The 12,518-nt window shown below is 38.0% G+C and overlaps 1 protein-coding gene and 1 long non-coding RNA gene across 2 annotated transcripts; one reads left to right on the top strand and one right to left on the bottom strand.

Moving 5' to 3' along the window:
* Window positions 1-2,998: 2,998 nt before the first annotated feature.
* LOC122312531 (cyclin-D3-1-like) lies at window positions 2,999-5,316 on the top strand. Its single transcript, XM_043127173.1, has 4 exons — window positions 2,999-3,736; window positions 3,835-4,036; window positions 4,341-4,471; window positions 4,607-5,316. Exons 1-4 carry the CDS (start codon window positions 3,194-3,196, stop codon window positions 4,904-4,906), a joined length of 1,176 nt encoding a protein of 391 aa, XP_042983107.1. The 5' UTR covers window positions 2,999-3,193; the 3' UTR covers window positions 4,907-5,316.
* Window positions 5,317-7,529: 2,213 nt separating this feature from the next.
* Window positions 7,530-8,519, bottom strand: LOC122312349. Its single transcript, XR_006243169.1, has 3 exons — window positions 8,265-8,519; window positions 7,667-7,823; window positions 7,530-7,585 (listed from the first exon to the last, which is right to left on the bottom strand). It is a non-coding gene; the product is annotated as an uncharacterized LOC122312349 (long non-coding RNA).
* Between the last annotated feature and the right edge of the window lie 3,999 nt (window positions 8,520-12,518).

Here is a 12,518-nt window from a genome sequence, read left to right as displayed (position 1 = left end):
AGATAACATTATCCTTCTTACTTAAACTGACAGCAAACAGATTTAGTAATACGTTTATGGGCCCTTTTTTACATTTCTCTATTTTTTAAGTATATATTTTCTATTTTAAACTCACACAGGCAAAAGCAACATCTTCAATGTTGAGAAATGGAGAATTTTGTTTTCATATGTTGTTATGCACTTTTAGATGTAATAAGCTGTTTCTTTTCATATTTTTTATTAAGCTTAAGAGCAAATCAAAAGTTTTTGAGGATAGATATTATGGTGTGTAATATAGACTTAAGATTGCTACCCAGAAAATTTTTTCCTAGGTGAAGAACCCTGATTATGATTTGGTTAGTATTGCCATACAGCCATCTTAGAACTTTTATACCATACTTTCTGTGGTTGCAACATGCTAATTAAATTTCATTAGCATGTTGATCATTTACACAAATGTGCAGGTTGACTGGTTAAACAAAATTATCTCTGACATGTGGCCTTACCTTGATAAGATAAACAAAATAATTTACACAACAAATTTACAGTCTATTTATTTACAAGCAGCATTACTAAAATTGCTATGGGCATTGTGAAGAGTGTTTTGCTTTTCATGACTGTAAGATATGACTGTTTTAATGCATACTTTAGGTTTATTTTGGCATTTGGCGCTGATGAAGGAACATTAAAGTTAGTTTACAAATTTGAGTATGATTTTCTTCTTTAAATAGAATGTTTGATCTATTAAATTAATCGGTTTACGTAACGGTTCTCTTCATTCATTGACAGATTGGAGTTAGAGAGAGATTGAAAGGCTCACAAATGATTTAGTATGAATCCTCCCCCACATGATTCAGACGTGTTGAAGCTGTTCTACCCAAGCTACAATGCCCAGGTGCACATTGTTATAGATGACATGAACTAATTTTACTCCATAGAGGAGCAGGACAGTTGAACAAAATTGAATGAATGTGGATCATTTTCCAATTAATGTTTAGAAGCAAGAAATGGCAGCTATTTATTTAGTAGTTTGTAAGTTGTAGGAAGAAATTGGTCCATCCCAATGTATATAGCCCATAACTACATTAATGTGAATTTCTCACTGGATTTAGATGGATGAATGTGTTTGATTTATAATGATTGTGCCTAGAATTTATATTTATTTTTCCTATTTCTAAATTGAGTGTTGGATAAAATATAAGTGTTTTATAGCAATGGAATAGAATTGGTCATAGGTTTATGTGTGATCGTTTCATGTAGGATTTGGAAACTTGTGGTGATGCCAATGAATGATGAATTAACAACAATTAAATGATTTAAATTAAGTAAAGTTTAAGGTATATATAAAAAGTTAATTGATTATTTCAGGCTAGATAATAAATTGATTAAATAATTATTTAGTGATTGACATGAACAGGATAAATAAAAACAGCATTTCAGTTCAAGTTCGAAAATGATGGTTATATATATAACCAACGTAACTGGCGAGATCGAAAAAAAAAAATACAACAAAAAGTCAATTCCAGCGCTTTTTAGAGCAATTGTAGCGATTGTAAATGCTGCAATTATACTTTAACAACGATTTTTCATGCTAACAACAATTGCAACAGTTTTAGTATTTGTAGCGCTTTTGGTTCTTTTTTCAGCATTTATATTACGCTGCAAACGATTATTTGCAACAATTCCACAATAAATCGCTGGTATTAATGTATTAATTCCAGCACTTTTTAGAGCAATTGCAGCGATTGTAAATGCTGCAATTATACTTTAACAACGATTTTCCATGCTAGTATGATCACAATTGCAACAGTTTTTTCGTATTTGCAGGGCTTTTGATTCAATTTTCAGCATTTATATTACGCTGTTAATGATCATTTGCAACAATTACAAAATAAATCGTTGCTATTATAACATTAATTGCAGCGCTTTTTGTTATATTTCCAGCATTCAAATTACGCTGGAAAATATTATTTGCAACAATTTTTTAAATTTTCGCTGTAAATAAATGATATCAATTGCAGCGATTTAGAGAGTATTTGCAAGGATTTTAGATGCTGCAATTGAGATTTCTCAGCGATATGTATTAATGGGCATGAGGGCAATTACAGCGATGTTGGGAGAGTTAGCAAGGAAAAATAATCGCTGCTAAAAGTAGTTTAAGCAGCGAAATTTTTTTTATCGCTGGTTTGGGCAAAAAAGACGCGATTATAGCGGCGAATGTGCAAGGAATTTAAAAACGCTGGAAATGGGTATATGCAGCATTTTAGATATTTTTTGCAACGATTTTAAGTGCTGCAAATGACCTGATTTCTTGTAGTGAGCGGTTACTACTTAGATCGTTGGAAACTTCTGTCGGCTTAGGGGTGGATCCCAACAACTCTGACCAACTAATAGCAGCCGTCAACCATGCACATAGTGTGCAAAATGTGTACCAACATGCACGGTGAGCTCACGATAGCTCCACACCTGTGGTGCCGCTTGGACTGCTTGTGTCTTCTACCCCCTCTAATGTGGTCCCTAACCACCATGGCAGGCAAGCAGAGAGGTATGGGGAGAGGGGGAGAAAGGAGGGGAAAAAAAAAAAAAAAGAAGAAGAAGAGGAGAGACGTGGCATATTAATAGGTGAGATTCTTTTATATTTATAATTTCTTCGTTTATATTAACTAAATTGTTGGCTGTTAATGTATGTCATATCCGCACGAATCCTGACACATTGATACATTAACCTGAAACTCGACACGCTATTCGAACAAAACTGAAAACCCTATTCAAACAACTCTCTCTCTCTCTCTCTCTCTCTCTCTCGGATTTATTTGTCCACAACCAATCCACAGTCTCTTTATTTAGCTTCCATAAGAGGTTGTTTTCATGGGGTCCGGCTTGGTGTGTGTGCCGTTTCATTTCTGCCCGCCAACGAAACACACCGAAAGCACAAAAGAATTCCAAACCCCAATACATTATATACAGACATACATACATACATACTTACATATACATATATATATATAATATAAATAAAGACAAGCGTGAAACCCACTCTGCTAAAAATCAATTCCTTCCCACCTTTTCCTTCTTTGCTTTAAGCTTCTCTCTCTAGTCTCTGCACTCCAACCACAGAGAATTGAGTGAGAGAGAGAGAGAGAGATGGGGGCCAGACAGACCTTTTTTTTTGCACAATGAATAGAGGAGTGAAACCTCTTCTTCTGAGAAGAAGATGGCAATTCAACTACAAAACGAGCAACAAATAGAACAACAACAAGAACAAAACCCTTCATCCTTGCTGGATGCTCTGTACTGCGAGGAAGAGTCATGGGAGGAGGAAGAAATCGAGCAAGTTTTAGAAGGGGAGAGTACTGAGAGTGGGATATATAGCAGCAAAAACATTGTTGTTAATAACAGTACTTCTCTTGTTCCTTTACTCTTCTTGGAGCAAGATTTGTTCTGGGAAGATGAAGAGCTTGTTTCTCTCTTCTGCAAAGAACAAGAAGAAGCTCATCTTGATAACAGCATTGCGGAAACAGACTCTGCTATCTCAGTGGCTCGTCGTGAGGCTGTGGAGTGGATGCTCAAAGTTAATGTCCATTATGGGTTCTCGGCTCTCACATCAATCCTAGCCATTAACTATCTCGATAGGTTCCTCACAAGCCTCCATTTTCAGAGAGAGAAGCCGTGGATGATCCAACTTGTGGCCGTGGCTTGTCTCTCTTTGGCTGCAAAAGTAGAAGAGACCCAAGTACCCCTTCTCTTAGACCTACAAGTACGTTCAACCACAGCCAACACATCATGTATCATAAGTACTACGTTGGTGTCTTTTTTTTGATTTCAGGAACGAATCTGGGTTTTGTTTCGTTTCAGGTGGAGGATACAAATTATGTTTTTGAGGCCAAAACTATTCAAAGAATGGAGCTCCTTGTGCTCTCCACTCTTCAATGGAAGATGCACCCGGTGACCCCACTCTCATTTCTTGACCACATCATAAGAAGGCTTGGAATGAAGTCACATCTCCACTGGGAATTCCTCAGACGCTGTGAGCATCTCCTCCTGTCTGTGGTTTCGGGTAAGCATCTCCTCCTGCTTGGCTTATATTTTTCACTACCCTTTAAACTATCATTAACAACACCACCACTTCACCCGTCTTCTTCTCCGGTCAGTATCAATGACGTACGAAAGCTTAGTACTTTCCAGCTGGGGCGGCTCATTATATTTTGTGGCCTAAGCGAGCCATTAACATGAGGCTTTAATATAAAAATGATAATATTTAAGTATAAAATAATTAAATTTTATTGAAAATTTGAAATCACAAAAAACAAAGAAAGAGACCCTTAATTTCCAGTTAGTTTACGTTTTGTCAAATATTGTAGGTTCAAGATTCGTCCGTCATCTTCCTTCTGTTTTGGCTACTGCCACTATGATGCACGTTATAGATCAAGTTGAACAGTGCAATCCCATAGAATACAAAAACCAGCTTCTGGGCGCCCTTAAAATAAGCAAGGTATATCTCTGGCTCCCATATATACATATATATGACTTTCTTTTCTTTTCTTTAATGTTTGTCCAGATTTAAGTTCAAACGTGAAGATATTAATACACATTATTTGATCTATGATTACGAACTGCACTGTAACAGGAAAAAGTGAATGACTGCTATAATCTCATGATCACTGAGCTATCAAAGGCCTATAATTGCGGACACAACAACCCTCACAAGCGCAAGCATGAAGAAATTTCTAATTCTGGCTGCCCAAATGGTGTACTTGATGCCCTTTTTACCTCTTATAGCTCCAATAATTCTTGCGCTGTGGGGTCCTCCTCGGTATTTTCATCGTCAGAGCCTCTGTTAATCAAGAAGACCAGAACCCATGAACATCAAACGAAATTACCAACATTCAAACGCGTCTCCCTTGGCATTGTTGGCAGCCATCCATAATCCCTCTCTCCCTCCCCCCAGACCCCCACCACCCCAAAAACAAAGTTAGAGTGAATTCGATCCGCTTACGAGGGAGAAGAAAAAAGAAAAAAATATCAAAGAAAAAAGAGGAGAGGCCGTGCCAGCTTCCAGTCCATCTGATTTGCATTTCCAACAATGTCCAGCATATATTCATGCACGTACGTCTTGGAGAGGAAACACATGCAGCTATGGAGATGGAGGGCACTTTGCAGGAAAAGAAGGGACAAGATCAGTGACATACATTGAAGATAATAAGTATATTCGTGTATATGTTTTTGGCACACGTCTTCTCTATCTGGAAGCCTCCTCGTTAGACATATTTTGTCTGGACAGAATTAAATAATTTATATGATATTAATTCTATTATAAAATCATGACTATTTTTCATATATGATCTCTGGTCACTTCTCATTTGCTTAGAAAAAAGCCTTTGCTAGTTTTACGTAGCGCTAGGACATCAGGTGTCCCTGATTTAAATCTAATCCAACGTTATCTACCAATTAACCATGTATGTGTGTGTGTATATATATATATACGAACTGTTCTGGCAGAAACAAATTCAACCGGGGGGAATAGATTTGACTGCATCGTGTGGAAGGAAGAAACAGGCTGTCGGCCAGTGGGTTTTTGTTTGGAGGGTTAGGTTTATAGGAGACTTTTTTTTATTGCGCGGGGGCTTTGACCTCGCTAATCGAGCCGCACTCCTTCCTTTTGGTGAACGATTGAGCAACCGTACGTACGTAATAATTAATCTCTAACATGAACAAAACCACCCAACGTCGGAAGTTCTCCGGTAGCCGGATCGGATTCAAAAGTAAATCAACGAATGAACTGATTTCACTTCATATTATATGCAGCGAATACTTGTTTTAACATTTTAAATTTACAAGAGAGAGACATAGATTTTATTATTTATATTATATTCTTTTTAACATATTTAACATATTATATTAAAATACAGTCAATTTATAAATTTATTTACGTGTAATTTTTTTAAAGCTACAATATTTATACTCATATAATAAACATTAATACTCCATGACAGTAGATTTTCTGGATTTTTGGCATTGAGTGCAGGAGCCAAATCATATTGTACTGTTTCCTACTCTCAGGTCTGTCGTCTTTGCGTGCCTTAAATAAGGAAGAACATGTCCACGTACAATACATTCGACTATGCCAATCAATTGGGCATGCATGGACATGTGATAATGCTATCTATAGATCAGTGCTCGGATATATTTACTTCATACGTACGAATTAATAGAGTAAAAATTAAAAGTCATTTGATCTCTTTTTATAAGTTGCATATATAATGTATTTCACGAAAAAAATTAAAATTATGACGGTCTAACACTAGAATAGTAATATCTTATATGAATAGGGTGCCAACTGCCAGGATTTGTTACTTAATTAAGTTTTTTTTTTCAGTTGGTACGTATATAGAGACATTAAAAATTCATGCAGGGTCGATTTCTCTAAATAATCGTAGTTTTTTCCGATGATATAACTAACAAAAATTAACTTAAATGAGGTCTATGATTATATTGAAATTAAAGAAGATCAGATCGACTACTTAAATGAACTAATTATATAAACCAAAGAATGCGTATTATATGTAGTTAAATAATGGCAATAAAGATGGATCGGTGCTGCTTCTATGATCTCCTCGCTAGCGATCTAGCCCGCATTAATTCATGCAAGCTCCATGCATGCATGCATGCTACCTCCAAAATAAAAAATAAAAATTAAAACAGTACTATTCTTGTGTCAAAGTCTAGCTGATGATCATTACTCGATCGATCTGGTCTTATCATGTGTAGGGCACGCACTTTTTGTCTATGATGATGAGTGCATGTTACCAGTACTGGTCATACATATATATATACAGCACTGTATATGTACCACACCTCCACTTTTAACTACTGATCATCGTCAATGATGATCATGTATATATTGCTGACTTTACTCTGTCCAATCATTATTTCTCATATATATACATATATATATATATGTATGTATGTATATATGGTTAATTATTGGATTAATAGACTGCATGAATCTTTCGATTCATTGTATAAAATGAGTACGTAAATGTGAAAAGGGTATATATATACCCGGCCCATGCCATGCATTACCGTATATATAAAGTTAGTTCTGTACATTGATCATTCTCTTGTGACTTTGTCCATTCCTTCCTTCCTTTTTTTTTTTTTTTTTTTTCTCTGTATTGCGTGGAGACTCATGATGCTGGTTTTAGTGGATTCTTATAAATCGAGCACGCCTACCCTCCTTTTGCTTGTTTTCTTTGCCCTTTTTTTTTTCCCTCCTTTTCCCTTTTTTCTTAGCCCAATTAAAAAAGGTTCCTGAGCCTTTTTTTTTTTTATTTTTTTATTTTTTATCTAATGTTATTTTTTTTAAATCGATGAAGCTGATCAATAATCCAAATAATTCGGTCTAAAAATTCTCATCTATAATTAATGTTCGAGCCATGCCACCGCGGTCACGTACGTACGTGCGCCTATTCACCCCATATTTCACATGGCTTTCAGGAATTCTTTTGTTTCAGATTAGCATGCATGCGAACGCAAATGAAATGGGAAGAATTTCTCATAGCGAGGCGCTGTGGAGCGGTCCGTCTGTCAAAGCCTGAAAAGCAGCCTGCCATTCACAAAGCGACACGTAAGCTAAAACACCATAAATATTTTACACCTCACCACACATGATTACTAGAAGCACTACCCAGAAATTAGCATCTCCATTCTCTCTCAGGTTCATTCCGTCTTCGCTCCAAGCTCAGCGTTGCTTTGCACAGCCATCAATCCTTGCCGCCCAACAAAGCTTAGTTCCACTGCCACCATCTCAGTCCGACGCCGACATCTCCATTTTTTCAGACCACCTGACCCACACGGATAAAGAAACTTCATATAACGAAACCCCTAATGAACTACTAAATTTCTTCCAACAAACCATTCTCAAACACCCATTTATTTTCCACTGCCCTTATCCTACTGATTAGAGGCTAGAATGAGGATCAAGAGTTGTTTTTCTTTTTCTTTTTCTTTTTTTTTTTTCTTTTGATCTGGTAGGAGACTCCACTGTCGTTCTAATTAGGGCTCCATGTCCATCCCTCAAATTGATACATCGAAGTCTTAGACATGAGATTAAGAAGAGAAATCCTTGGTAATGAGAAGATAACAAAATCACCGAGAGACAATCATGACAATAACAAAACTTTGAAATAAATTTCAAAACTCAAAACTGAGAAAGATTACCGACAGAGTGCCGATAGAGAAATTTAAAAAAGCAAAAATTGAAAAAGATTAATGAGAGAGATTACCGTTTGGGTCTTCTTCATCGTCTGAATTGAGCTCTGCTACCGTTTGGGTCGAGCGCCATGCGGGATGAGGGGGTCGAGAGCTTCAGGGATTGAGTGGAAAAAGCGAGGAAGAAAGGGAATACGAAGGAGTGAGAGAGGGGAGAGTCATTTGATCGGGTGTACGCAGATGCAGATTTTTTCCAATGAACCTCTTACGTGGCGCATGGTTATTGGAGGGCTGTTATTTTGGTTTTAACAGTCGGACCGGTCCCCAGGATTTCTCTTTCTCATATTGATATATCTGTCTTTGGAAAAAGAAGTGGTGCATGGCAGTTAGCTAGCTAGCTAGAAAGACATAATTAATAATGAGTATCATTATGCTGCATGATGTGTAATAAAACCAAATTAACAAAAACCGGCCTAGTCCCGGAAGAAATGACATTTCACCTAAGAATCATGAAAAAGTCTTCCCACAAGAGAAAGGCAGATCAGAGAGAGAGAGAGAGATTTTGGGATTTCGGTTTCGGTCTCATTTGATCATATAGCACTCAACTGAAAAGTGAAAAAGTGGGTGGATACATATTGAAATTGGGAGACAAGCTAGGATCTTTGATTTTGTAGGAAGATTGTCTTTGGTCCTTTTGTTTTCTACTTTAAGGTTGGTAGAGTATAGGTGGCTATATTCATGCTCGTGATCATGGAAGATGGGAGAGAGACTGTTTTTTCAAAGGGAAACAGCTAGCTTGCTCCCAAGGACCAAAGCTCATAAGGTCAGTCTGTCCCCATGCCAATAGTTTTAGATTAATAATTAATGGGGAACTGGGTCTTCTGTAATTTCTTTTAATTATTTTTGCCAAAAAGTAGGGTGCATGTTCCGATATCATGTCATTGTTGGGTGTTTTTCGTTCATTAAAAAAATCACAAGAAATCAAATACGAACCAAACTGCGAGTAGTTTTCAGCTTATACCTTTTTATTGCTTACAACTGTAAAGTAAAGGACGACAAAGACGAGGACCATTTGAGGATGTAGCTCTCTCTCTCTCTCTCTCTCTCTCTCACACACACACACACATTTAAGTCCCCATGCAGCGCCCAATTAAGGGGTTGCTTAGCTTGTTTGTGGAAGATGGAAACATCATGGACGGGAATGACAAAGTGTGCATGATATATAGCCTGATCTGCAATCCGTAGAGCTAATTAAGATTGTAATCATTTCAAATAAATGTTATATATATATATATATATATATATATATATATGTATGTTATTTAGATATAACAATAAGATATAGTTTTCTTATGAAAAAGTATTGACATCAGCTTCTGTTTGGGGGCAGCCAAAACACACCTTACGTGTCATAGGGTAAAAAGACCAAAAACACTCCACAACAAAACCAAGTCTTTTTTCTCCCTCTCTCTACCCCGTGTGTCGCCCAAGCCCCCCGGCCCCCGCCCCTCTTCTACCCCCACCCCCACCACCCGTGTCGGCATCCCCACCCCTACCCCCACCCGGCGTCGGCATCCTCTCCCCCACCCGCAACCTGCAACGCCATCCTCTCCCTCACTCGTACCCCTCGTCGCCCATCTAGGCCAAATGAGAGTAATGACTGTGCATGGAGGGGGCCGAGAGAGGTAGGGGTGGAGTTAGTGGTGGCTGAGTGAGGCTCTAGGTGGAGGCTGGAAGCCGTGGGTGGTGGCATACGGCAGGGTAAGGGGCAGAACTCATTTCGGGTGAAACCCATTTCGAGTTTGGAAGCCGTGGGTGAGGAAGGCTGGAAGCCGTGGGTGGCGGCATAATCCGTGGGCTTGGTGGTGCTTGACGGTGGGGCTGGAGGTTGACAATGGCGGCGGTAGTAGCGGCAAACCGTGTAGGAGAACCCATTTCAGGTTGAGAGAGGGTGCTACGCATTGGGGCTTCCGTGGAGGTTTGGAGATGGCTGGAGGTGGCTGGCGCGATGGGGAGTCGAATGGTGGTAGTCGATGGCACTGCAAGTGGCGCAAGACGGGGTTGGGTGAGGTTGTGAGCTGAGAGGGAATCGGGTGAGGGGAGAGGGAACCGGGTGGGGGAGGGAGAAACAGGATTTTGTTATTAAAAAGAAAAAAAACACACCGACACGTAAGGTGTGCTCCGGATCAGCCGTGAACAGTGGCTGATCCGTAGCAAAACTCTTTTCTTATATCTGATCCCAACTAATTTCAATAAGATGTCCCGATCAAAATATATATGAACTTGACTTGGGAAGTAAGTACAGTACCTAGCTATCTAGCAGAAAACAAATGATTTGCTTTCTTGCATCGATCTTTAAATGATAGGTATATGAATATTAGGGAAGTGAATTTTTGCCTCAGAAAAAAATAAAATTCCAAAGTGGATTATTAATTAGAGTATTGCATAATATGAAACAATACTAGTACTATCGTACCCCAAAAGTGTACGTACGTACGTACACTACTACGTACCGGATTTGGGTCCAACATTATATATAATATTAATATATCATGTCAAGTACTATTCATTAAAAATGGTAAAAATTAATGTTTTTCTCCGAAACATATAAAAGGGAGAATGTCTTTCAAGATAGAACCTTCTAGCGCTAGTACCATGCATGACTAAACTTGTCAATTATGTGCATGCCCTGATTAAAAAACTCCCATGAACAATTGGTCAGATGGTCCCAGAAACCACATGCATGCAAGGGCTAGCTCCAGGGAGCTGACGTTCAATTCATGCATGGCCCCCACAGAAAGCAGAATTGGGGACGGAGGGGGTGACTGTCAATTAGCTAGCCTGCAGTACTGCATGTCTGATGCGTGATTCAAATTATTGTCCCAAGCTTCTCTTCTTCTTGTCTGTAAACAGTTAACAATATTTCATGATACAAACGCTAGCTATACATCGATCGGCATCCAATGCGCTGCCTTTGCTTATAGAATATCGATCCCTTTCTTCCGAAGTGGTCACCATCTCATGCAATGCCAAAAACATACAACTCGATCTTTAGCCACAAGTTGTGTGACTACAAAAAACTTGTCAGCTTCTTCAGTTTGTACAATCAAAAATTTAATAATCACGAGCATAGACATGTCTGACCTAGCTAGCTAGCTAGATGTACTTGCCAATCTTAAATGATCAGGTCATCTCCATATATAAAAACTTGACATAAATGTGTTCAAGACTTCATTAATATATATATAGTACATGACTAGCTACAGATGAATATCCAATCCTCTACATGATTCTCATCCCATTAGATTATATCTTATTTTTTAAAATAATAAATTCAATTAATTATAAATATATAGATAATATCATGTACTAGTACTACGGGATATTACAAGTGTATTATATAACATTTTATCTATGACAGAAAAACCGTACGTACGCTTATATCCAAGAAACTTGCCCTAGTTTAGACTTTAGCACCAATTATCAATTTGTTGCCAACTGACATCAAGTGATGATGATTTAGAAATTAATTAAGATTCTTCTTCTTACACACCGCACGTACGATCAATTAGCCTGCTCATTTTACCAGCTAACTGACTGAACCAAGCCCAGTGTTGATTGTATAAGAAATTTAAAATACATAGTTTTAATGAAAAACACCACACATTTTTATTGATCTTTTAATCAAATATATACAAGTGCAGAAGCTATTTTTGGTAACTACATATACACGAAAACTAGTATTGTGCAGGAATAAATTTTACAATAAATGAAAATATTTACAGTCAATGGAAACAGCAAGGATTCTATATTTGAACTTGATTTGGTTGACTTAACTGATTTGAACTTGATTCAATTTTCTGGCCGTGATTGTTGGAATCTTCCTTAATACGCCCCCCAAGATAAGGCTTCCATCGGCAAGACCAATCTTGGATCGAAGAAGTTCAGTACGGTGCCTAGACAATGGTTTGGTTAGCAAGTCTGCAAGTTGGTCCTGGGTGTGTATATGTTTGACATGGAGAGTCCCTTTTTGAACCAAGTCACGGATAAAATGAAGATCTATTTGAATGTGCTTCATGCGAGAATGATAAACTGGATTAAAACTTAGATGAGTGGCTCCAAGATTGTCAAGGTATGGAACAAGTTTGTTGCTGAATCAGGGTAAGTTCTTTCTTGAGTTGCACGGCTCGGATTTTAGATTTATTGGCATACATATGATTCAATTTTTGCCAAGCCTCATGGGAGGTTTTGGCAGTGGCGATGAGGGGAGTAATGGTGGTGGAGGTTGAAGCCAGAATAGTACTTAGGATTAATTTATCCTGACGAAC

Source organism: Carya illinoinensis, chromosome 6 (genome assembly GCF_018687715.1).
Source record: "Carya illinoinensis cultivar Pawnee chromosome 6, C.illinoinensisPawnee_v1, whole genome shotgun sequence".
NCBI lineage: Eukaryota > Viridiplantae > Streptophyta > Magnoliopsida > Fagales > Juglandaceae > Carya > Carya illinoinensis.
This window is presented reverse-complemented; position numbering and strand designations above follow the sequence as displayed.

What these genes read in the sequence shown, in the direction of transcription:
- LOC122312531 (XM_043127173.1), top strand. Translation starts at nt 3,194, where the DNA reads ATGGCAATTCAACTACAAAACGAGCAACAAATAGAACAACAACAAGAA. An exon ending in CCCTTCTCTTAGACCTACAA is followed by an intron (nt 3,737 to 3,834) that starts GTACGTTCAACC and finishes GTTTCGTTTCAG; the next exon opens with GTGGAGGATACAAATTATGT. An exon ending in CCTCCTGTCTGTGGTTTCGG is followed by an intron (nt 4,037 to 4,340) that starts GTAAGCATCTCC and finishes CAAATATTGTAG; the next exon opens with GTTCAAGATTCGTCCGTCAT.